The sequence below is a fragment of the Equus quagga genome, chromosome 6 (assembly GCF_021613505.1).
Source record: "Equus quagga isolate Etosha38 chromosome 6, UCLA_HA_Equagga_1.0, whole genome shotgun sequence".
In the NCBI taxonomy this organism is placed as follows: Eukaryota; Metazoa; Chordata; class Mammalia; order Perissodactyla; family Equidae; genus Equus; species Equus quagga.
In genome coordinates, this window is record NC_060272.1 from 94,980,037 (window position 1) to 95,006,107 (window position 26,071).

The 26,071-nt window shown below is 40.0% G+C and overlaps 1 protein-coding gene across 1 annotated transcript in view; it reads left to right on the forward strand.

Moving 5' to 3' along the window:
* GNAQ (G protein subunit alpha q) overlaps nt 1–26,071 on the forward strand; it is a 294,413-nt gene that overhangs the window by 188,211 nt on the left and 80,131 nt on the right. The window contains exon 3 of the mRNA XM_046664378.1: nt 10,519–10,673. Coding sequence (XP_046520334.1) covers nt 10,519–10,673 — 155 coding nt within the window. The remainder of the gene's footprint in view (nt 1–10,518; nt 10,674–26,071) is intronic.

Here is a 26,071-nt window from a genome sequence, read left to right on the forward strand (position 1 = left end):
TGAAAAAGTATCAGCCTCTACTTCAGAAGTTATCTGCTATTTTCAGACGATTGTGCTCAAAGGTGACACTTTAGCAGCTGCAGAAGATGCATTTTTGTATCACTCGGTGAAGCATCACTTTTCATTTAGACCAAGTGACTTTCCTTCCAAGTTAATTTGGCTCATTTTTTATTCCAGGTTTTCTTATGCATGTACAAAAAAAATGAAGCAATAGCTGTTAATCTGTTAACTCCCTTAGCAGAAGAAAATCTTTGCAAACAATTGATGGTTTGATTTTTTTCCCTTCTTTAATTCATGGAATCAAGGTGAAGCTTTTCAAGGTTCATTCTGATCAAGTGAAATGTCTATCATTATTTTGAATACTATGGTAAATGCTTTTGCTTCTTTAAAAAGGGTTGAAAATAAAAATGTTTTGTGATAATGTTGTGAATATAGTTCTTGATGGAGCACGGTGTCGTGGTAAAACATTTATTACATTAAGAAGCCTGTGGAGCAAAAATGTACTTGGAATTAGTTATGACTCACACATAAATCATAACTGTGACCAAACAAGCTGTGATGATCTACCAATCATGAGTTTTGTCTCCTAAAAGTATTTGTGAAAGGATAATATTATGAACTGATAGAAAAAGGTAGTGCCTGTGAAAATATTTGAACTGAAATATTTACGTTTTTGCATTGGAGAAAATAATAGAGTTAACAATACCTTCCATTTGCAGAATTTCTTCTGGGCTTACCAAGTATTTTAGCCCCCAGAAGAGAGAATATTTCTGAATTAAAAATATTAAGATCTATATGAAAGGACCCAGTTGAAAATGTAAACAATTTCAAATTTACTAACCTAAAGTGGTTAATGAAATTTTGAAGAATATTGCAGACAATTTTATGAAATAGTGAAATATATAATATTTCCATATTGAAAAAATATAGTCTTCTGAAAAATGTCAGGGACATGGTCTTAGAAACAGATATGGCTAAGAACACTACTAAAGCACATGAAAGTACCAAGAAAAAGTCTTCGGCTCATTTTTGGATTTTTTTTTTTAACTTTACACAAATATAAGAAAGTTTTATTTTTTAAAATGTTTTAAAACCAATATAATAAAACTCATTTGTTGGTCCATAAATATTTCGAAGATGTATAACATTAATTTTTTTTTTTTTGGTGAGAAAGAGTGTCCTTGAGCTAACATCTGTGCCAATCTTCCTCTATTTTGTATGTGGGATGCCACAACAGCATGGCCTGACAACTGGCGTGTAAGTCTGAGCCCGGGATCCAAACCCATGAACATCAGGCCACCAAAGCAGAACATGCAAACTTAACCACTGCACCACCAGGCCAACCCCCCAACTTTTTACAGTTGATTCTTACCTGTAACCTTCCTTAAATTTGGGTCCTTACTCCAAGTGACGAATTATGTAACTTACTATTTACAAAAAAGAACCCTGGTAAGATAGGGGTTCTATTTCCCTTTCCCTCTTCCTACTCAGATTCTAAATGTTTCATTAGCCTTCTTTATGGAGTAAGTAGACACCATTGCTGTTGTCCTTTTTTACATTCTTACTGTTGGAACCGATTCTTGCTCTCTGAGTTGAAGGAGTATTTAAACAAGTGTTCTGAGAGGCTTCTTTTCTTACACGAGATTCTGGGACTGTGAGCCTTTCACTTTCAGTTCTCCTGAACACAGTGTGTGAAGCGGCGCTGGTCAGGTTTCACAGTGGACGCGCCCCAGAAAGATGACATCCTGTTGCGCAGGACTGGCGTTCCCAGGCGCATCTGGGCCTCCCTTCATTAAGGAACTCGTCTGTATTCTTTCAGCTTTGTTTGAAAGTCTACCAAGCTGAGCAGGGAAATCTTCTTTATCTGTTTTTCCTGTTGTCAAACAAAATAAAATCCCCAACCGGTGCAGCATACTACTCTGGTTAATAAAATTGCAGGAGCACAGACATTGCAAAGGGCTAAGATGATTAGGTTTTTTCTGAGATGTAATATCAGGAAATGAACCACATGCAAAATGTGATCTCAGAAATGAACATGTTGTGAATTCTTAAAGCAGGCATTTGCCTGTTATTCTGGAGTCGGGGAAAATCAGCCAATTGAATGTTTTGCTTGTGTAAAATCAACCCTTAGATGGTTGTTGGGAGTCTCAGTCTCCAGTCATTGTTTTTCAAAATGTGATCCATGAGGGGCCGGCCCCTCGCCTGTCTGGGTAAGTTCACGCGCTGCCCTTCAGCGGCCAGGGTTTTGCCAGTTCGGATCCTGGGCGCGGACATGGCACCACTCATCAGGCCATGTTGAGGCAGCATCCCACATGCCACAACTAGAAAGACCCACAACTAAAATACATGACTGTGTACTGGGGGGCTTTGGGAAGAAGAAGGGGACAAAAAAAGAATCTTTCAAAATGTGATCCATGAGATCACCAGTCTCAACTGATCTGAGGAGGAAAAAGCTGCCACGGTCAGACAAGTTTGGGAAATACAAGGTATCTCCACTCTGCCCTGTGCTCGTGGATTCCTAGCACCATTTCAATTTTAAAGGTTCTAAGTTTTACAGTATAGACATCTGTTTAACTTTTATAACCATCATTCTCTACAGTTAGCTGATTTTGACTTTAGAATTTATTTTTTAAATAAACAGCCATTAAAATCCCAAATACCTAGTGTTCCTCAAATATTTTTTGAAAGCAGTGATAAAAGTATACCTAATTATTTTGAATCTTAATAAATATGCATATAATTAAAAGAATCTCCCTTTCTTATTTCTTTTATCACTATGACTTTGAATAAACTCTTTGAAAATAAATTTTTGTATTCATAATGTCTATATATGCTCATACTATGATATTACCATCATAATCATGAAGGTAAGAAGCATTTCAAAGACTACAAAATTTTACATTGCATCCCAAGATTTTACAGACCTGAGGGCAAGATTCTTTGTAATGGAACCACATAATTACATCAGTCAACACACTCTTTGGAACTGCTTTGTATATGTTACGCCATGCTGCATCAAGCGTTTGACCTACAGTGTCATGATACTCATGATTGTGACATGGCAGACAGACATGAAAAGGAAAACTAAATAGAACAGTAATTACGTGGAGTTTATAGTGGTAGAGCCAAGAAAGAGAACTGACTTCTTTAAAAGAAAAAGAATACTTTAAACAATAAAGGAGGAGTATTTCCTCCACTGAAGAAGGAATCCACTGTGTTAGAATAAGCTAATACAGCCTAGAGTGAAGCAGAACCAAAGAAAGAAATATGTTTCCAGCAAGTGTTTTTTAGGAAAAGTAATATGTCTCGTAGTGGTTGATTGCCTTGACGAATACCTTAATGGAGATTAAAAATAAAAATCTAATAGAAGAGCAAATTTAATAATGGGATAAATCTATTTGTAAAATCTTAAAGAAAGTAGAACAATATGCGACAGTTTAATAAACTTATGTCATATTTTGTCATCTGGAACATTTTATTTAACATAAATTCTCTGCTTTATCATTGTCTAGTGCATTGCCTGACGTACGGTAGATAAGTCTTTCCTGAAATAATTAATAATTATTAATGGTAATTTTGAGATGCCATAAGATTTCATAGAATTATAATACTTATACTAAGCATTTTACTTTTCCTAACAGCCCTACACTGAATTATTTTCCCCATTTTATAGTTGAGGGAGCTGAGGTTTGAGAAGGTTGAGTGACAGGGCTGGTGTGTGAATTGTGATTAAAGCCCAGTTTGGTGTCAAGCTGTGGTTCAAATTCTTCCTCTTTGCTACTCTGGTTCTCTGGATTACTCAGTGAGAGATTGAATGGCTTCCATCTGATACCAGGGTGGAGTGGGATGTGGCCGCTTAGCAAAGGAGAATCAGTAGATGCCTTGCTCCGAAGGATTCCACACGGAGGATTTAGAATTTTTCATCCGGGCCTTCAGAAGGCTGAGTTGTGTAGTAATTGGTAATTTTGCAGAGCCACAAGTTGAATCATAAGTGTGGAGAGGCCGTTCTGTGGGAGTGAGTCACCCTGCTGTGTGAACCCAGCGGCAGCTCAGTGTGACTTGGCTGTTCTTTGTCATTTATGCAGTAATGCTCATGAAAAGATGCAGCAACAACAGCTGTTGCTGTATGTATAATGCACCTTAATGAAGGTCGTCTGTTCAAGTTGTGATGAAGTCAGAGAAGATGCAGTGGTTTCAGAAGTGATAGTTCTTGTCCAAGTTTTCTGTAGGAAATTTTATTCTAAGGGGTCCTTGCAAATGTGAGGACTCAGAGATCCAATATCCAGTATGACTTCTAGAATGTTATTTCATATTTGAGCAAATTAAGGCTTGGTGACTGGCCAAGGGCACACAGAAGCTAGTGGATGTGTGCACCATGGTTTATGTTTTCTGTGCTATTTTTGTTTTCTTTTGCCTTTTAAGTAACTAGTAGCTGTAGGTGTTGGGCTCTGTCTTTACGTGTCGTACATGCATCTGTCCTTTAACCTTCTAAGATAAGTGCTCTTATTTAATTTAACAGATTAGGTTTAGAGATGTTAAATAGCTTGCCCAAGGTCATGCTCAACTAGTACAGGGTGGAGGTGGATTATGGCACAGCGTTCAACTCCCAGGGTCCATCATTGTACTCTGTACTTCTGTTGAGCAAAACAAAAGTCTAGAGTATTTTTTTTCACAGTTTATTTAGAAGTCTGCAATTTTTTCTTTAGAGTCAAATGCCAAAAAGGGAATAAGCACCAAGGAAAAAGAAGAATGAGAAGATGTGAGCCTCAGTTCAGTATTAAAGCCGACTCGGACAGTGGTTCAGGCTTTTTCTAAATCAGAGGTCCTCTGTGTGTGTTGGGCATCCCCTCAAACAGAGCAGGCCTAATGAGCTGAATATTTGTGTCTAAGAGCTTTAACAAATGTGGAAGTTACCATTTGGTTTTCTGCTTCTGGAGTGTAGGAACCGGAATAGGTGTGACATTCCAGCCTAAAGCCACCCTGAGCTGTTAATGAGTTTTTGAAAATCCTTCCAAAGTGACTATAAGATCTTTTTTATTTCATCTGAAGGCCTGGCCTTCTCTGGGCAAGGTAAGACCCACTGTGGTGGGAACTCACTTCTTCCTTCCCTTTGCCAAAGCGACCATGGAAATATCAACACGGCTAAGATTTACCTGAATTTTATGACCACCGAATCACGAAACAAGACATTACCACATTGGCACATCCTGTGGTTTCCATGTGGTCTTTCCCTAGAATTCTGCCAGAGTTCCTAAGAGTAGCTACTTAGTTCTCACAATGTTCCCTCTAAGGCTTGCCACCAGCTTGCTAAGAATACTGAAAGCTAGCATTCATCATTAAACGTTTCCATCCAGTGTGCTCAACTGTAACTTAAAAGGAAATAGAATTATATCTTATATTTTGTTTAGGTGATTGACCCATGCCTGCTTTGCTCTTCTGTGCACAATGTTCACAATAAAAAGGGTAATCAATTGTCATTGTTATTTATATTATAAGAAATGGCTTCTTTCCTTTTCATCATAGTCTTTTTTCATTAGCGATTGTTTAATTTTGCATGATGACTTGGGATTTTTACGACTATTCACGTTTGACATTTGGACAAATAGAAAAGGATCTAATTTATATTCCTATTCTAACATACTAAAAAATATTCTTTCCACGTACAAGAATATTTTTCACACAAAAAATGAGAGGATTGCACTTTCATTGAGGACATTTATATAGGCAATTTTAAAATTCTATGTGTATTTTGTAAAATGTTGTCATACTTCTAAGTAACTTAGAGAACTTCAGATGAAGGCTCTTACAGAAATGCAAATTGTGGTTGATTATATTTGAATGTCATTTTCCAAAACAGCAAGGAGGGAATTAAACAACGAAGCTTAGGAGACAGTAAAAATGACTTAGAAATTCTGACCCAGTTGAAGGCAAAGCAGTGATCTGTGTGTTTTTTGAGGGCAGTATGTTTTCGTAGATAGTGGAGGTTGACTTCTGAGTTATGGTTCATAGCTGAGACTAATATTATAGCTTTCACTGTGAGGTTAATTTGAATTAAGAGTCGGCATTAAACTTCCTCACTATACTGATCTTTTCACAGTTAAAAGCAAGTGCCATGTTTATTTTGTCCTCCGAGCCTTTGTTCATCTATTCCTCCTCCTTGGAAGTGTCACGCGTCTTCATCTCCACCTGCCAGCTAAATCCTGTCTGCTCTCTGACACCTTGTTTGACCTCCTCTGTCTGTACTGAGTTGTACTTGCTCAGTCCCCATGTAGCATAGCTCTTGTGCAGACCTAACCATGTTCTGCCCTGTATTGTCAGGCACTCTTGGAAATGGTGAGGTCTTGTTTCAATAAATGATATTATGTGCTCCTACAGGGACAGCGTCGTAACTCCTTGGTGCTCTATGCATTGTAAATGTATTCATTATATATTTACAGTCATACAGTTTATGGCTAGGTGAAACCTTAGAGAAAAGATTTAGTCCAATTGTGTCGTCTTACAAACAAGGAAAACGAAGTTATAAAGAGGTAAAGCAGTTTCTCCTAAGGGCTATGGCTACTTAGTGTTAGGGGTAAAGCCAGGACTAGAAGTTGGATGTCCTGATTTCCAGATTAGTACAATTTCCACTCTTCCTTCCTTGCATCCTTCATTCAACAGATATTTATTGCGCATCTGCTGGGTGGCTAGCATTCTGCTAGGCCCTGATACTGCAGGGTTGAGCCTGTCTTGGAACTTATGCTTGATCAGGGTGGAAGATAGTAACAAGTATCACACAAATAGATGTGCACCAGCTATTGAGATAAGTGCTGTTAAAGATTATGTACTTCTGTGAGGGTAGGTAATGGAAGATTTCCTTGAGAAACTGACTTTGACTTATAAGACCTGGCATTGTGTTTATATGTACTTTTGAATGCAACTAAATTAGACAAATATTTGTCGTCTGCTCGCTCTCTGTTGGGCCTCAAAAGAAATTAGAGTCAGTAAACTACAGCTCCTTCCCTCGATGTATAGTCTAGAAGAGGGATAAGTCAAGATGTAACTATTAACATTAAGCAAAATGTAGAAGTTCCAAGGTTCAAAGGATGCAAAGATCACATTTTTTGGAGAGGAGGAAAATCAGTAATAACTTCCAATAAGAGACGGCATATGATACAGCCCCTGAACAACAGCTAAAGAAGGAACGAAAAGACGATGGAAGGCATTCCAGATGTAAGAAAAAGCAAGCAGAGATAGACCAAGATAGGAAATTATAGTTTTCCAGCAGTAGAAAGTGGTCTCATTTTACAGGAGCAGGCTCTTCATGGAAAGTTACATCTAGACACTGCTGAGAACGTTGTCTTTATTTAAATGCCCTTACAGTCAACTGAAATTAAGGATGGAAATGCAATATTTCTTCCTGTTGCTACTCCTGGAGCACATAATCCTGTCCTTTGTTTGGTTGCCATCTATATGGACTGTTCCGCCACCCCAACCCCCCACGGGAACTATGTCTAATTCTCTAGTTGCTAGATTACCTAGCATCTCATTGGGGTCCAATAAACATTTCATCATAACAGTGAAAAGTGTCTGGTATGTTGAAGTTGTTTTCTCTGGCGTAAGCTCACTTTTCTAGAAACAGAAACAGAAATCCTTCCAAATGATATGGTTGGCCTAGTGTAGTGAGTATCAAATTCATTTTTTAAATACTACCTACGCTAACCTATGTCACCATGTAGCTTTTACCCAATTCAGAGAGAAGTCTCAACCATTTCTCCCTATGGATAGTGTAATAGTTTGTCTAAATATTATTGCAGAAAAGTGCTGAAAAATTACTTTTTCATTAGCATGTGCTAACTAATGGCCAGGTTCTGTGCAGGACAGAGTGTTACTGGTCAGGCTTATTAGGGAAGCAAAAGGGGAAGAATCTTTTAGAACAGATGTTGCAAATGAGTAGCCCCCAATCCAACTCTGGCATACATACACTTTATCTTTTATAAGGTTGCCCAGATTTAAAATTAGGGATATTTCACACAAAAAAAATCTAGATTTTTGGCTTTCCTTGAAAAATTGGAAAATCTGGCGACCAGAGGCCTACATTACCAATGGCAACAAGTGGTTGGAGCTAAATAGCAGCTGCCCTCTTGAGCTAGGGCACGTGTTTTTCAGTGTGCCACAGTTCCCTATTGCCTATATCCAGCCTCTTTTACTCATTTTAGTGGCTTCCTGGCCCGTAGGAACATCTTTTAATGACCCCTGCTTTGGAGTGACTATTGCCCCTCTGAGCCTCTTCTGTTTAGTTTCCCATGGCAATTCTTTGGCCAGCCAGGCAATTAATGATGATCACAACAACTAGCATCTATGTGGGACTTCATAGTTTGCAGTGATTCTCAAACTTTTGCCTGCCTCGGCATCATCCAGAGGGCATCTTAAAACAGATTGCTGAGCCTCGTTTCCAGAGTTGCTGATTCAAAAGTTTTGAGTAGGATGGGAGAATTTGCATTTCTGTCAAATTCCCAGGTGATACTTCTGATGTGTGGACCACCTTTTGAGAATCACTGGCCTGCAGTATTGTAACACAATACAAAGCCACATGAGGCTGGTGAGGCAGTATGTTCCCCACCAGAAAAAAATGCTTGGAAAGGTTAAGCAACTTCCCCGAGGTCATAAGAAGAAGAGTCAGATTCAAAACCCTGTCTTTAGAGTATATCCAGCAGGAAACCACTGTGTATATCCCCACTTCTGCCTCCAGCTGCCCTCCAAGATCCACAGAAGCCTCCAGAGAACCCTACAATACAGATGTAGCCACAGGGACTCTAATTTAGGATTATGCCAAGGGTGATCGTTGTCATATCTCAGGACACAAAGAGTTAGAACTTGTTCATATTCAGTGATCAAGGGCAGAAAGGCAGGGGTTGAAACTTGACATTAGACATACCTGCTGAGGTATAAGACATACCTGCTGGGTATGGTGGAGGCGGCCTACACATCCAGTGTTTGGTGCTTGAAGGCAGAGCAGATGGGTCCACTACCCTCCTTGGTGTACAGGGGGTTCGGCGTGGACTAATAGGTGCTATGGAGCCAGTGGAGCACAGCACTGGGGATTCATTGTGGGAACCAGTGATATTCTTTCAAAGGGGGAGTCTCATAGGGGACTATGGTTGAGGTAAGCCCATCTGGAGCGGGACTTGGGAACAGGACTCCAGGCTGGTAATATCGCTGGTGGGATAACAAGGCCGATTGCCTGGATGGGGGTCTAGGGACAGAAACCAGCTATAGAGATGCCTTTTCCAAGATTGGCATCCAGGGCAGAGTTGGGGCTTCTCGGTTATTAGATCTGACTGTCAAGGTCAGAGAAGAACTAGCAGGAAAGGTGATTTCCTCAGTCTCAGGGTTTTGGGCTTCCTAACACTTGATTTAAGTCAAGATTAATCTAATGACATAGGGCTCTTCCTACTTACGGGATGAGAAAGAAGGTTAAGGTTGGGAACCAGACAGGCCCTAACATGGATTAAATGTATTAAAATTCTATCTGCTTAAAACTCTATAAAATGAATAATTAGGTCATCATGTGATCATAATAGCCATTCACTAACCTAATTCAAAAGTTTGTATTTCTCTACAAAATCAAGACTATTCCAATAAATTATCAGCCATCTGCCTCCAATTTCCAAGGTAATTAGTTATATTTGTTTATTTGCATATTTATGTATATATGCAATTTGCATATATGTTACATCCATGAAGCCTATTTTGATTGGAATTGTTAGGCACTGGTATACTGTGGTTAATTTGAGGGTTGACCATACAACGTTTTGATTTCAGTCTTATTAAAAAATCTTTTAAATCTCCTTACCTCTTTCCTGCTAAATGTTGTATAATGAAAATAACAAAGTCTGTTTTTCTTGTTAAAAAATTGAGTGGGATTCTCAATCTGATAATATAGTTAAGGCAGATATAAAGTAAATATTTTGGAAGTTGGGGTGTATGGGAAAGGAGAGGGAAGAGTTACAGTTGTTGAAAGTAAATCATTAATATTAGCTGTTCTTCTAGTGGTTTCATACCTATCCCAAAAGTGCCCTCTGGAAACTAATCCTGATTACTTGAGGAGGCTGATTCGGTTTCTGCTAAGATGTAACAGTCCTGGGCTGGCTGTATTACGTATTTGATTATAATAAACTATAAATGGAATAATTATTCCTGTCTTTTTTCCCATTAATAACATTACTTGTTTTAGGATTATGATCATCACCTAAAAGCAGTCACATGTGTATCATGACATCCTCATTCTTCTGATGGGAGCTGACCACTTTGCTTTCCTCTCTAATCAACTTTAAGTAGCCTCAAGGTTTACTCTAGAGGGAAAAGTTTGGGACTGAGTTCTCTCTGAGAAAAACAAAAATGAAGCATTACTTTATTATAAACGAGTTTGAAAACCAGACTATGAGGAAAGGCCTCAATTTGCACAATGTAATGTGCAAACCAAAAGCAATTTTCAGTGATGGAAAGGATTTTAAAACTGCTGCTTTTTTTTTTTAACAGGCTCATGCACAATTAGTTCGAGAAGTTGATGTGGAGAAGGTGTCTGCTTTTGAGAATCCATACGTAGATGCAATAAAGAGTTTATGGAATGATCCTGGAATCCAGGAATGCTATGATAGACGACGAGAATATCAGTTATCTGACTCCACCAAATAGTGAGTATTCATCCTCCTGGATCTTTAGATCTTTCTCTTTACTTTCACATGCAGATGCTCAGCAATGACAACTTCCGCGTTCTGTGCTTTGTGTCTGATTCAAACTGCAGAGTTAGAAAGTGTACATATTAAACTCGTGCCAACCTCATAAAGTTAGACTATACTATAAGGGACTGGCATCTTGAGTCAGGGAGAGTGTTTCTTTTCCTGTTTTCTGTTTGAAAAACAAACTGAAGACTCTAGGAATTTGATTTCAACAACCCGTCTCTTCCCCTAAATTGCAAACAAGTAATTCTCAAACACATACTCCATTGTGATTTGAAATCTTGTAGTAATAATTTTTAATACAAATTCTGATCTTATTCATGTGCTAGAAAACGCCTACACATACTAAGAACTGCAAACAAATGTGCTTGATTTTGGATTCTAAAACATCAGACTTGCTAGTTTCCGGTTTCCAGATACAGAACCTTGACTGCTTTCTGGGAGCCACTATTATGTTGATGGATAGGTTTGCCTTTGAATGCAAATTGCATGTGAGTCTAATTTTGCATGCATTCCAAAATAATTTTGTGGGCTGTCAATCACAATCATGCATCTTGGGAGAGATTTGCATCCTTGAGAGATTTGTTAGTTCTCTAGATTAAATCTTGCCTAACAGAAAGACAGTAAGGATTTGGCAATCATTGGATTAATGTAATCAATGTAGTCATCAATCTAGATAATCAGGCGTCTGAGAAGTGGATTTTTTGGTAGTATTTAGCCAGATTTCTGTCTACATTAATTATGTTAACCCAGCATTCGCCTCTTGTGTTGGTTCTGGGCAGACAGAGGAATGGATGGAGAATATTCAGCAGCCTCGGGCCAGTTCATATGATGAAATGACCTGCTGGATAAGAGCAGGCCCATGGCCAAATAAGGAGCCCTGTAGGCTGATTGGGATCACTCAGTAGTACATAGAATATCCAAGAACTGTTCAGCTCTGTTTTTTCAATAAAGTTGATCATGCTTTTACCCTAGTTCTGGGCATTTGTATAAAATAAGTTAGGATTCAGGTCAGCCACAGGAATGTTGCCTGGTCAAAACAGTTCTTGTATTCTTAAGGTAAATTTGAATTACATAATTCTGGGATTATGCCTGTGTCTATCATATTTTAACTAATGTTAACCTCCTTGTGTGCCTTTGAAATGTGTGCTTTACTCGTTCCTTGTTTTCTCTGTCCGTCTTCCATACCTTCACTCACTCTTCCTGTTCCCACTCTTTCTCTTCTACCTGCCTGTCTCCCTCTACTCCTCTTCCCTTTCTCCCTCTCTCTCTCCTTCCCTCCCTCCCTCTTTTCCTGTCTCCTGAACTCTTACTATATAAGTTTCTGTGAGTACAGAGATGAAAAAGATGCATTCAGCTCTTGTGTGTTCCAAATTCTACCCCCTCAACCTTTGACCAGCTGTCTTTCTTTACTTCCTGCCCCCTCTGTCCTTCTGTTTCCTTTGCCATTTCAGATTTCATCAGTCTCCCCATGTTGCTGTTCCCTGTTCCTGCTCGTTATGTCTTCTCCTATCTGCCTGTTTACCCGTCCGCCCTCATCTTTGATTCTCTCTGGTTCTCTTTTAACTCCTCTCTCCTTCTCATTTTGCTGTTGTGGTGCCTCTCCTGCCCCTTACTAATGAATAAATCCTCCATTTTAGTTATATTTACCAATGAACCCTCCACCTCTTATCATTTCTAACCACTGTCTTTTTACTTTTATCATAAATTTTGTCTTTCCCTCTCCTCATGTGTCCTTTACCTGTTACCTATAATTATTCTCCCTACACAGATGTCTTGTTATTGGGGCATCAGAGCATCATTGTCTAATAATTATGCGCTCCCTAGGGTTGGGGCTCCCCCTTAGGAAATGGTTTGCCTCCTGCTCCTGGGATAGACCCTTTGAGAAATTCCTGTTTGCACTGAGGACAGCCATTATCAGCTAGTGATTGTGTTCTTGGGACAAAGCTCCCCAACATGGCTGATGAAGCCATGGCCTTCAGTTTTAGATGGGTGGATTCCTAGACAGGTGCTCATTTGTTAGCATGAGAATTGGATGCTGCCACATCTACTTGCTTTAGGGCAAAGAGCTATCGAAGAGAGTTTCTCCACACTCCTGTTGGTGCTCTGATTCTGGGAAAGCCACTGTAGAATTCTGTTGTACAGGCTGCGTCTACCATAGTAACACGCAAGCTCTTTGGGCACATCCCTTATGGTAGACCCAGACAAAGATGTGGGGGCACCTGGGACAGACTGATCTAAACCTTTCAAATGGTGATTCTTTAAGCAATTCTACTTTCCCTTAAAGGGCCTGGGGAGAAATTGATTTTCTAAACTATATGTATGTGGCTGTATGTATATGCACATACACCAAAATTTTTTTTAACCATATTTTTATGCAGAAGTAATAAAGTATAACTTGTCCTTATACCCACATTTCAGTATGCATCTCTTTTAAAAAATAGGACATTTTCCTATATAGTAAATAATACTATATTACACCTAAAATTAATCATCAATCCTTTTAATCGTTCTACAGTCCTCCGCTGTACCAACTGAGCTATCGAAGGGCTCTCCTTTTGATCGTTCTATACCCTGTTCATATTCAGATTTGCCACATTCTTCCAACGTGTCCTTTAGAGCTGGGCAGTTTTAGGACTGCACATTTTATTTGGTTGTTATGACCATTAAGGCTCTTTAGTACAGTCCTGTTTTGCATTTCATTAGCATAGTGGAGTGACTGGCCTGGATTGGCCTGATTGCCACCTCGTGGTATGATTTAACTTGTTCCTCTGTCTCTTGGATCTACTGTAAACTAGAGGTTACGTTGAAAGACTTGATTAGATTCCAATTAAACTTGAGTAGAGTAGAATGCATTTTAAGTGATATTATGCACTGGTTTACTCATCGTTGGTGAAGTTAAGGTTCACCACAGTATTAGGGCTCTGGCACCCTCCATTATAAAGTTATATTTTTTCTTCCTGCCACCAAAAGCAATCTGTGTGGTGCTACTTTGTCACTGAGTGATCTCTGGTTCCCAACAACTCTTCACCTAATGGCTTTACTTCCAGTTGATAATTCTTATCTGATTTAATAACACCATTAGGATTTGTAAAAGAATGATTATCTCCTTTTACACTTGGTCTGCATTGGCATTCTTCTGTGAAGTAGGTTTTCTCCTCAACTGGTGCTATTGAGTTATCTTGAAATACATTACCTATTGAAAGGTGTATGTGTGAACCTTTTTGTTATAGTAATTTGTTACATAGACTAAATAGATGGTGACTGTATAATTTATCATCCAAACCAGGACATTTTGAAAAGGAAGGGGTTGCTATTAATAATTACGCTGAACTAGCAGGCGTGAACTGGGAATCTCCTGGTCAAGCAGGGAAATTTGGTCATTTTAGCTAAGTGAAAGCCAGGGAGGTGTTTTGGTTTCGATTTTGGGTTTTTTTCCCCCTTTATTTTCTCTGGACGACTCTGTTTATTTCAAGGGGAGTAGAACCAGTTTATTCCTGCTAGTTATATAAGGCATTGTCTGTGGAACCCTGAGTTAGCTGGCCCATGTTTCTGGTGTCTTCCTGGGATGTTTCACTGCTGTTCATAGATCGGTGCCCGAGCAGCCTGGTGGCCTGCTTTAATCCCACTGTGCCAGGAGGGCTGAGTGTTAGTCACCTTACTCTTCACCATCTTAGTCCTGGGTGCTTTTCCTTTTCCTTAGCCAGGAAAACCCTTCCAGCATAAAGATGAGACTGGTGGCTTTTTGGATTCACCCGTGTGATGCTGTGTTCGATATGTTTCTCCAGTGGAGTCCAAGCGAATGCTCTGTAAACTGCAGGGAGAGCACTGATGAGGCTGCAGGTCCCAGATCTTGAGCATCACAAACTCCCCATACTGAGTTCATTTTCACAGACTAACTCAAAATACTTCCTTTCTCTGTATTCGAGAGAGTTGTTACATCTTTTCCTTTCTGGCTTTTTTTTGTGTGTGTTCCCCTGATACATCTTTAGTATTTTTTCTTGCCTCCTTTACTTCCCATGGGGTTTCTATTTTGTTCTTTCTATCTTTATAATTAAAATAAAAAATACTTCATTGATATTCTAGACCTAATTTCTTATACAATATCATCACCTTTCAGAAATCTTTCCGAATTTAGGACCAGCTTCTCTCAGCACTGACTGTCTGTAGTTGTGGTTCTTCAGTTTAGATTTAGGGAACAAGTAGATAGCTAATCTCTAGCCGTGTAAGAATTGGGGCCTGCCACACACATCTGCTTACAGTTTGCAGCATAACAGCTGTTCCCTCCAGGATCCTGCTGCTTGTGAGACTCAGTGCAGGCCACCTGCCAGGAATACTGAGAGCAGAGGCCAAGCGTGCCTCTCTTCTTTTCTGTCTGGTGAGCTCCTATTCATCCTTTAAGACCCAATTCAGTAGTCACACCCTCTGAAAGAAGGTCTTGCCCAACACCAAAGCTAGTGAGTCATTATGCCATCTATCTTAACACTTTGTACATATCTCTTTTGTAACTGTTATCATGTTTACTGAAGCATCTCTCTCCTCCTCTCTCACTGCATAACGATGACTGTTCACGTTTGACCTTCACAAGTGATTTTTCCATGAAACAGTAGGTGGATCATTTCCACTATTTCAGTGACCACGATGTAGGTGCTGTCTTTGGCCATTATAGATGAACTATGAAGTTTCAGAGCTGAAGGCATTCAAGTCTCTTTTCCTACTGTTTTTGAAGGTCTGAGATCTGGAAAACTATTTTCAAAAACAGTAATAGCTGCTATTTGCTGGATGCTTACTAGATGTTAGATTCTGTGTTTAGTCGTTAACGTGTATTATTTCATTTAATCCTCAAAGCCACCCAAAGTGGTAGATATTTCTTATCCCCATCAAACAGAAGAGGAAACCAGGTCTCAAAGAGGTTGAGTAGCTTGTTCAAGGTCATACAATTAGTAAGTGATAGGAACAGGAGTTGACAAAGTCAGATTTGCTGCTTCCAGAGCCCAAGTTTTTAACCACTGTGAAATAAAACCTCACAGAGGGTAGATGGTTGGCTGAGAGATAGATAGATAATTGACAATTGTTAAATGTATATATATAGAGATGATAGATTAATAGATATATAGCTATGATTAGATAAATCACTTACCATGAAAGATACAAATTATTAATCTTTATCAATGTTTGCCTACAGGTAGTTTCATATGTATAAGGTCCATGTGTATAAATTCCATATGTGTAAGAGGGAAAATTATATAGAGTTTACTAGAAAACATACCCAACAGGGTTTTGATTATCATCCAGAAAACTTAGCCATGTTTAACAACCAGTCCATTATTCATACAATATAGAAGATGTTCTAAGTCATAGATAATTCAATAATGTTATTTCTTTACTTAGCCTATAGTCTTAACCCCTCCCCCTGCACTCTACCCAATAACTTTTACTGGAGTCAAGCTGGAGCCAATAAATAAGACATGATAAAAATGATTGGAGCTTCCCTTTTTCTACTTTGATTAGCCAACTTGCTGATCATAATAAGCAATCAGATGGATCAAAGGACAGGCAGCACTGTGGAAATAAGGAGATAGGAAATTGCTGATGAGGGATAGGCGGTTTGGGATAAGTTTGCAATTGGCTTTAATTTGGTGTATTCCAATTCTATTTAATGAAAGAATAAAAAGAATTCTAAGATGCTGGAGAGTTTTGTAGATTCCTTTATTAACTTTTTTATTATTGATAAGAAAGCCTGAGGGTTCTGAATATCTTTAGATAAAGAACACAGTAAACAGATGGCTGTAGGTTTACTTCTTTTTTTCTGGAGTTCACCACCTGCTTTAGTATACTGAGACATCAGGTCAAATGAGTTCACTGCCTACAGTACCAAAAGCTCCCTAACACTAGCCAGAGAACATAGATCTCCATCAATTGGCGTACAGTGAGGAAAGTCTCCACACTGTGGACTCCTGGCAAAAGACTGCTCTATCAGTGTTCACCTTAAGAGGCCAGATAATCCCTAGGCTCACTTTACTGAAGTCCCCTCCAAGGAATTGAGTAGATTAGACAACTTCTTGAAATTTCCACATGCTCCAGAGCCCACAAATCCAGAATACATGAATAAATTAGCTGTTGGGCATAAATCAATGTTGGAGTTTACCTCTAACTTCATGCTTAAATTTTAAATTTAATTTAAAAATGCACAAGGAATTTGAATGTTGCATTTAAAATGCCAAAGGAATTTCAGAGTTAAGTTAGCACATTCACCTGATGTAGGGCCAAATACTTCTTGAAGATCCTGACTGGTGAGCCAAAAATACTTGAAATCCAGGGTGTATTGGCTCTGACTCTTGCGGTCATCCTGACTTTGCTCTTTATCTGATGCTTAAAACGAAATGTAAGCCTCCTGCAGGCTTTTGGCAGCAGACAAAACCTTTATATGGGAGAACGTTGGGTCAAGGTCCAGCCTTTGATGGAATTCTCTCTGCCACTCACCACCCTGGGGCTTTGACTCAATAAGCCTTGTTTGCCTCAGATGCAGTGTGTGACCTGTAATCTCTAAATTCTCTTCTAAATTCTGAAGTCCTCTGATTATATTACAGTAGACTGCCTTTCTCTGAGAAACCATTGTCCTATACAGTCCAATGAAACACCTGGTACCTCCAAATTTACCTGGAAATGTAATGAACAGAGAAATTATTCTCTACATGGTTAAATTACTAAAAATGCTGTCTTGAGCTCAGAAGAGGACATTGATCTTGAATGTGTTTGCTCTTTTTTAAAGAGTGACAATAATAACGTGGGGTGTCATGTTTTTCACTGAGTGACATTTACTTCTATTTTTGTTTTGTATCGTTATCAAATGAGCCACATCTCCTAATAACCTTCTGTGAAAATAAAACAAGCAAAACATACAAAAAGCTCTGTATTTGTCTTCCACAGTGAACTCTGATGATTCTAAGATGCAGTCTTTATTTCTCCTTTTTCAGAATGCTTGGAGCCGTTAGAGATGATAATGAAGCTTAGAGGGTCAGCCCTGGTGGCCTAGTGGTTAAGTTCAGCACGCTCTGCTTTGGTGGCCTGGGTTTGGTTCCAGGGCACACACCTATACCACTCGCAGCGGCCATGCTGTGGTGGCAGCTCACATACAAAAAAAGAGGAAGATTGGCAACAGATGTTAGCTTAGGGTGAATCTTCCTTGGGGGGACAAAAAAATAAAGCTTAGATATATTTAACCACCTTTTAACCTTCATTAGGGAGATGCAGTAAGGAAATGTAGTAAGGAAAGGGCTCCAGTTGGTACCAGTTTGCCCACTCATTCACTCTGCCTGAAGGGCACAGGGAACGTGAGAGACACATTTCACTTCGTCACTTTGCTGCTTGCTCCGTTTTGGCAGAATGTTTACACCTTCAGTAGTTTGGCCTCTTCTTTATAGTCCTTTCACAGTCTGTTCAGGATGATGTTGTACCTAGCTGAAACCAGGGGCGCTATGACTATAGAACAGGGATTGGCAAAACCATGGGCCAAATTCAGCCTGTTTGTATAAATAAAGTTTTACGGGAACACAGCCAAGCTCATTTATCTATTGTCTATAGACAATAGCTGGTTTTGCTCCCAACAACAGAGTCGAACAGTTGCAGCAGAGACTGTACAGCCCACAAAGCCTAAAATGTTTATCTGATTTTTACAAAAAATAATAAACAATTGTGAGCCCCTCCTATAGAAGATGACTGAATATTGAAAGACAGCGGTACTCTGCTTTCACTCCCACCATTTAGATAGAACCCAGCTTAGGAGTCTGATGCTCTGAATTAACCCAGAGAGAAGTTTTAGGTTCTGAGAGAGTGGGTGCATTCCTTCAGTCATACTCCATGAATGTTGCTTTGCGCAACAAAACTTTTGAGAGGAAGTAAGCATCAGAGAGTTCTAGATTGTATACCCTGGCAATACCTCTAAATGCCATGCAAAGAATGTCTAGTATTAAAGATGGTATAAATGACCAGAAACGTTCTTTGAGTTGATCTGGCTCTGAGAGCATGTGTGTCTCGTCTCCTGTCTCGTGCAGCTCATTAAGAAGAGTGTGATAGGATTTAACAGTCAGCTGAAGCAGAGGTAGGACTGACAGGCTTTGGTCAGGGGGCTAATAGAACATGTACCTGACTAGAAGATAACCCACCTCCAGTCACAGGTGAGCCCAGGAACCTTGTTGTCTCCAGGTAACCCTTAAGGCCATTCAGCTTCCTTTATTTTGACCCCCCACCCGCGAGGCAGCCTTTGGACTCTGATAGGCTGACCCTGATGTTCTTCGTTATTGCCATGGCTTCTTGATTTAAAGTGATGAGTTGAATTTTGATCTATAATTAGTTCGGTTAGTTTAGTATGACCAGCCCCTCAGGCCTGATCATCCTTGTTAAAATGAAAGTTCTGATCCTACAGAACCAATATCCAAGTTCAGGTGACATGACCAGGCGAGACCTGCCTGCTTGAATCAGTGACCTTGTGCTCGTGGCTGACTCTTGGCTACTGTCACTGGACCCTCTCTGATGACCCGCATCCTATCTGCATTGTGGTATGGTTGTTTATAGCACATTCATTTCCATTGCCAGAGGACAAGCTCCTTGAGGTTCCCACTCAGTGCTGTGCACAGTGCCTAGCTTTCAGTGAAGGTTCTCAGAGAAAGTCGTTGAATGAATGAATAATAAAAGAGTAAGTAAACTCTGTGTCTTTCTTAATTTCTTCCCATCTCTTTTCTCTCTTTTCTGCCTTTTCACATCCCATTCTGTCTGCATGGTGTAACTCATCCCCCACTTCTTCTCTACGCTATTCTCCAGTGACCACAGTACATAATCATCTCTCCCTTCTTATTGCCTTCAGAGTGAGCAGCTCACAATTTGGCACTTAATTATTTCTTAATTGATTCATCTGTGCTATCTTTCCTTCCCAGGTAGCTTGATGTCCCTAAAGGCAAAGAATTTATATATTTTGAGTATTTTGTACCAGCTCCCTGTGCCAACTCCCCTCCCTCCAACACACACAGTGCATTAGAATTTAACATGTAACAGATTTTCAATAAATATGTGTACGTTAACTGAATTAAGCACTGCCATTACATTTCAAGACAGGCAGACTAGGATAAAAAAGCAGCATTCCGATGTTTTTTGATATGTTTTAGAAGTATAAAAATTGTGTCAAAATTAGTCAACAGCTTTAAAAGTTATCATATGAAAGATGAATAAATTAAAGCCAAACAAACAAACTGAAAAAGTCCTCTTCCTCCCTTCCCTTTGCTCCCTCTCCGTTTCTGTCTCTCTCTCTCTCTCTTTTGTGTTGCTTTGTTTTTAATTACAAGGTCGGTTTATTTGTTTGAGCAGCAGACTTGAGAGTCTCCCCCTGACCCAAGCCCAGCGTCTGCCTGGCAGACACACGGTTGCCCAGCCCATTCCTCATTTCACACCGGTGGTCTCTTTCTGTTAGACCTTCAAATCAACTATCCATATGTAAGATTCATAAGATACTGAAACTATTTACCAAATGCAGTGATAGGATCTTTTTATGAGACATTTAATTTGCTTCTAAAAATTTGATTTTCCAGATTGGTTTAGTTCTTTGGAAAAGGAAAATGGAAATGCATGATCTCTTAGACTTCTCTTTTATCCCCACAGAACAGTCTCTTCTGAATAGTTTTCATAAACCGTAAGATTGTCACCTAACTGTCACCACTGGGTGACCTTTGTTTTAAACCTGGAATTTTGGTTTGAAAACAATTAGCTTCTTAAGGACAAAGTCCTTGTAATAAATGCTGCTGCTCCTTGAGCTCTGATCATGGCGTGCCAGGTGTTAAAAAGGAAAGAGGAAAGTTGATTTGCCCTCTACAAAATGAGCTTTTCAGGAGATGGAAGTGTTTGTGTAATGAGTAATCCTGAGCAGCCAACCAGCCTAACCAGATGGCCAGCCAGGCTCATTTCGGCAACAGGATCTGCCAGATGAGGGAGGGACTTGGGTGGGTCTTGGCGCCCAAGCCTATACTTGACCCTCTCCTCAGGATGACAGTTTTGCAGAACTGTTACTTTCACTCCTTTTTTTTTTTTTTTTTTTATTTTAACTTCACTTTGACAATTTCTTTTACTTTTTTCCTTTGAATCCTTGTGGTCACATAGCTACTGTACAACAACCGTGTGTTTCTGGTTTCTCCTTAGCTTCCACGGCTTTTGACAGTGTCAAATAAGATCTCATGGCGTGATCTAGCTTTCAATTCCCCCAAGACTGTTCCTCTTACAATGAGGTCTTCTTAATTTTTTTTAATGAAGTCAACCTACTTTTTTTAACCTTCTTTTCAATAATTAAAAATGTGAAGTTCTACCCAGAGTCATTTTCTGTGCCAGAACTTCATCTTAATATCTGACTTGAACTGCAAATCTGTTATAAATGCAGCCTCTTAACAGGAGGCCCTTACACAGGAGTTGGAGAACCCCAACGCACACCCATATCATGCTACATTACGTGCTCCAAGGTGCTGTATTCATTTATCTTACTACATTTGGTTGGATTTATACCAAATGTGAGAGATTTCTTTTTCTACTTACCACCCTCAGGTACTTTCCCTCTTTTGGTATAATTGCTGAGTGTCGTGTGCCTATAACTTTCATTAAATTTTTTTAACCCCCAGCTGTAATGTGATACAGTATACTCGCTGGGTCATCTCTAAATTTTATTCATGTTTCCTCCATTGAAAAAAGAACCACTTGAATTTCTAATTTCTATGCTATTCTTGGTTTAGATTTCTATTACCCCTCCAATCATAGGTGGTGGGATTGTTTTTCTTTTTTAATTTTAAAAAGAGTTTTAAAAAAATATGTTCTCATATGCCAAATTGGAGCATGAATTAAATTTGAAGGTCAGCTCAGAACTGTAACCACAGGCCCTCCAGGACCAGTTCAACAGACCCCATCTTACCAACAGAGTAATTAAGCGTGGTTTTTCAGGAACTGAGACCACCAATCCATCAACTGGGTCTTTACAAATGCCTGATAAGTGACCTTTTTATGTCAAAGGGCTGAAAACCCTACTCTCAAATCTTGCTAACACCACCATTGTGTGAACATGGGTCCTGTGAAGAGGCATGAAGCTTGACCACACTTGTGCAGATCATCAATTACCTCACTTCTCCTCACCTCCAAGCATCTGTCTCCACACTTCGGATCACCCTGCCCTTCATCCTATAAATTGTGCCCCAAGTCCTAGACTGGGGAGACAGATTTGACAACGTTGCCTCCTGTCTCCTTACAGATCCATCTTGCAATAAAGCTGCATTCTTTTCCTAAAAGCTGAGGCTGTAATAATTGGCTTTTTTTTTAATGTTCATCAGGTGGGAGAACCTCAATTTTGTGCGGTAAGAGAACTGACAAACTATTGTCGTGACTGAAAAACAATTGAGTCTCTTTTAAAAGCATATTCAAGGGCCAGCCCTGGTGGCCTAGTAGGTAAGTTTGGCACACTCAGCTTCGGCGGCCCAGGTTTGGTTCCTGGGTGTGGAACTACACTGCTCTGTCAGTGGCCATGCTGTGCTGGTGGCCCACAGGCTAAAAAAAATAGAGGAAAATTGGCACAGATGTTAGCTTAGGGTGAATTTTCCTCGGGAAAAAAAAGAAACATATTCAAGAGAGAAAATGCCATATTTAATTTGATTTGAGCATATTGTTTTAGTGATGTTTAAGCTTCTCTCATATATTTTTAATCTAAAGTTATGGATTATATCCATTTCTGAAGTTTTTATTTTTTTCTGCAGCCAGAGATGATCCTGAAAGTTAAATGTATAAAGAGTTTAGCAGTTACAAGGTGTAAAATTATAAACTACTGGGCATGAATTCCTTAAGTCTCTCATGCAAATCAATCATGCTACAGAGGGATGTTTTGTGGATAATCACCAAGGATTAGAAACAGTTCAGACAGGTTCCTGGAAAATGACTCTGTCTAAAACATCAAATGTTCATTGCATCCCTAATAAACCCCACCATTTCTCCTCTTCATGTAACCCTTTTCTTCCCACAGGCTGGTAATCTCCTTGCAGGTGGGGGTCACCTCCTGGGGCTCTTCATATCCTTAGCACCTACCAGAATGTCATGGTCAGATATGTTGTTGAATTCCAGATGACCCTGCATTTGTTTCATGGTAGGAAGGGAACCGTTGAAATTTTACTACATGAGTCCCTTTGGTGCTGTGCTTGCCACTGAAAACTATCAGAAACCTGTTTCTTCCATTAAAGAGTTGTGTCACAATTGTCTGTTAATAAGGTACCACTCCCTCCATTAGCCCTATATCAAGGCCTGAAAGCTCGATGCTGATAGGCATAAAACCGATATACAAACTATATCATTTTGCAGCCAGGACCTAAAGAAGAGCAGGAAGCACATCTACTAAATGAAATTAAACAAATGCTGCCTTCCTTTCTGTGTTGTCTTTACATTCGTCGGAGGCATTTTAATTCAGAATTTAGTGCTTATATAATGCAGGCCAATAATGGCCCAGAGAGGTAGTTACGTAAAGATGGATAGCTAACAACCCCTCTACTCCTTTGTTTTCTCCTAAAAGGTGTAACCTGCCTTTCTAACCACTGCAGCATTTTCCATAAAATAGTTTTTTTCCCTTGACTTTTTATTTTATTCATTTTTTTTTGTTAAGGTAACGTTGGTTTATAACATTATATAAATTTCAGGTGGACATCATTTTATTTCGCTTTCTGTGTTGACTACACCGTGTTCACCACCCAAAGCCTAATTGCCATCTGTCACCATACACATGTGCCTTTTTACCTATTTCACCCTCCCACCTCCCCCCTTTCCCTCTGGTAACCACCAGTCTATTCTCTATGTCTTTGTGTGAGGTGGTGGTGGTGGTTTTTTTTGTTTTCTGGGTTTTTTGCTAAGGAGGATTCGCCATGAGCTAACATCTGTTGCCAATCTTCCTCTTTTTGCTGAGGAAGATTGGTCCCGAGCTAACATCTGTCCCAATTTTCCTCTGTTTTGTATGTGGGTTGCTGCCACAGCATGGCCGCCAATGAGTGGTATAGGTCAGCACTGGGGAACCGAAACCAGGCTCCTGAAGCAGAGCATGCCAAACATAACCACTAGGCCACGGGGCTGGCCTCTGTTGTTGTTGATTTTTTTTTTTTTTTTCCCTTTTTCTCCCCAAAGCCCCCCAGTACATAGTTGTGTATTCTTCGTTGTGGGTTCCTCTAGTTGTGGCATGTGGGATGCTGCCTCAGCGTGGTCTGACGAGCAGTGCCATGTCCGCGCCCAGGATTCGAACCGACGAAACACTGGGCCGCCTGCAGCGGAGCGCGCAAACTTAACCACTCGGCCACGGGGCCAGCCCCCTCTGTTGTTGTTTTTTATTTAACCTAGGTCACATGTTGAGCACCTGCTGCGTTTGAGGCCCTTGGCTAAGTGTTAGTGACCGGCTGTGAACAAAGGTAGTCATAGTCCCTGACCCCGTGTAGTGTGAGAGCACTAACTGGGCAAATGTGGAAAAATGTTGAGTTTTTTTAAAATCAGTTATGAAGTTATCAGTTATTACATGTCTCAAAGCAATAGCAAGTCATTAAATCCCCATGAATGGATTGGAGTAAGGTGAGTTTAATCTCCTAAACCTCAAATTTTCTAGCATAGTCTTAAATGTCTTGTCTCCTAGACAGTTAAATAAGGCCCATGTATGCCACAGGAGCTTTCTCTCCCTGACATCAGGAGAGGGTTACTGCCAGCCACTGGTTACACATATATTGCCTTGGAAATGTACCTTGTGCCTGTCACCATAGCAACACCCCGAGAATGACCTCAGCAGCCACTCAAAATCATTCCTACAAAACAAATTATAGTTATAATGAACTCTCTGAATTTACTCTGCGATATAAATTTGTTCAGACCTCGGTGTTTCTTTGTGAAAGGTTAAATGAATGGAATAATCCAACATGAACTCATTCCTCCCCGCCCCCCCCCACCCCCACCCCCAATTTGACCAAAGTTTTTCCTCAGAATATGAGATGCTTCAATGGAAAGGACAATTCAGTTAGGATATTATTCCATTACTTCCTCAAAATGTGATAAGAATCAACAAATGAGGATGCACTAGTCTTATTGGGCCAGAACTCCATTTCTAAGGGAATGGAATGGTTTCCCGCCCCAACATGTGAAATGCAGAAAACGCTGTGAGTCTGTTCAAGTTCCCTAAGCCCAGAGTGAGGGGGTCCGTGGGTTGGGGCTTACACAGGCGGAAGCTCTGCACACTGGCCTCTCCTAGGCAGTGAGAAATGCTGGCCTTGGCTGCCAGCCCATTTTAACTGCTTTACGAGTTGTCTGCAACACACTGGCTTCTGAGGCACCTAGGCCTTCCTCTAGGAGAAAATAGTTTGTATGTCTTTGGTTTGGTTCCAGGAGTTTCTTGTTGTTTTGTTTTGTTTTTCTTGCCTTGTTTTGGGGTGTGTTTGGTTTGGTTTTGGTTGTAGATAATGTATGTTGCAACCAGCAAACTTTGAAACAGTTCCTTTCCGTTTTTTCTTTCGTTAAACTTGATTAATTTAACTTTTTTACTTCAAGTGAAGTGAGCCTTTCTTTCCACCATCCAAGTGAGGCCAAGGAAAAAGAATGTCAGGCACGAACAATAGTTCATTTTCAAGTTAATTGGAAATGTATGAAACATCTTTAATGACCATTTCCTTGCCATGAAATGCGTTGCTACCTGGGCAGTGAACGGACAGAACTGAGCCCGGCAAGCAGCAAGCACTCAGCATAAGTTCATTGTTGTTACAACACGCACTTGTTGTTACTCTGTGTCAACTATAATGACGCTGAAAAGGAGCAAGAGAAAGATGAAGAGGAAAAAATGTTCTTGCAAGTATGAATGTTTCAGATATTCAGCTAATATGGCAGTAGTGCCCCGGGTGCACGGAAAGACACCACTGACAATATTTTGAGGCAGCCTCTAATTCCTTGTAAGTGGCTTTTCAGTCATAGGTGTGTACCCTGATTCTATCTTACCCGAGCATACTTTGCAGGGGGCTCAGTTCACCCTTCTAAATTGGAGAGAGACTAGCAGTGTTCCTACTGTGCAGTGTGACAGGTAATTGCCTACTTCATGTGCTGGTTCTTCAAACTCTCCTGTGCAAATACACATCCATGTTTAAAAATGGAGTGGCAACGAACAGTCTATTCAGTTCATCTTCGAGAAACAGAAAGTCACCGTTTTTCTGCACCACAGGAACACAACAGCACCTTGTGTACAAGAATTGGGCACCCTCTCTTCTGACCTCTGTTTGTTGGGTTAAGTAAGTAGAAATGGTTTATTGGTCAGCATATTTCCAGGCAAGCTTGCC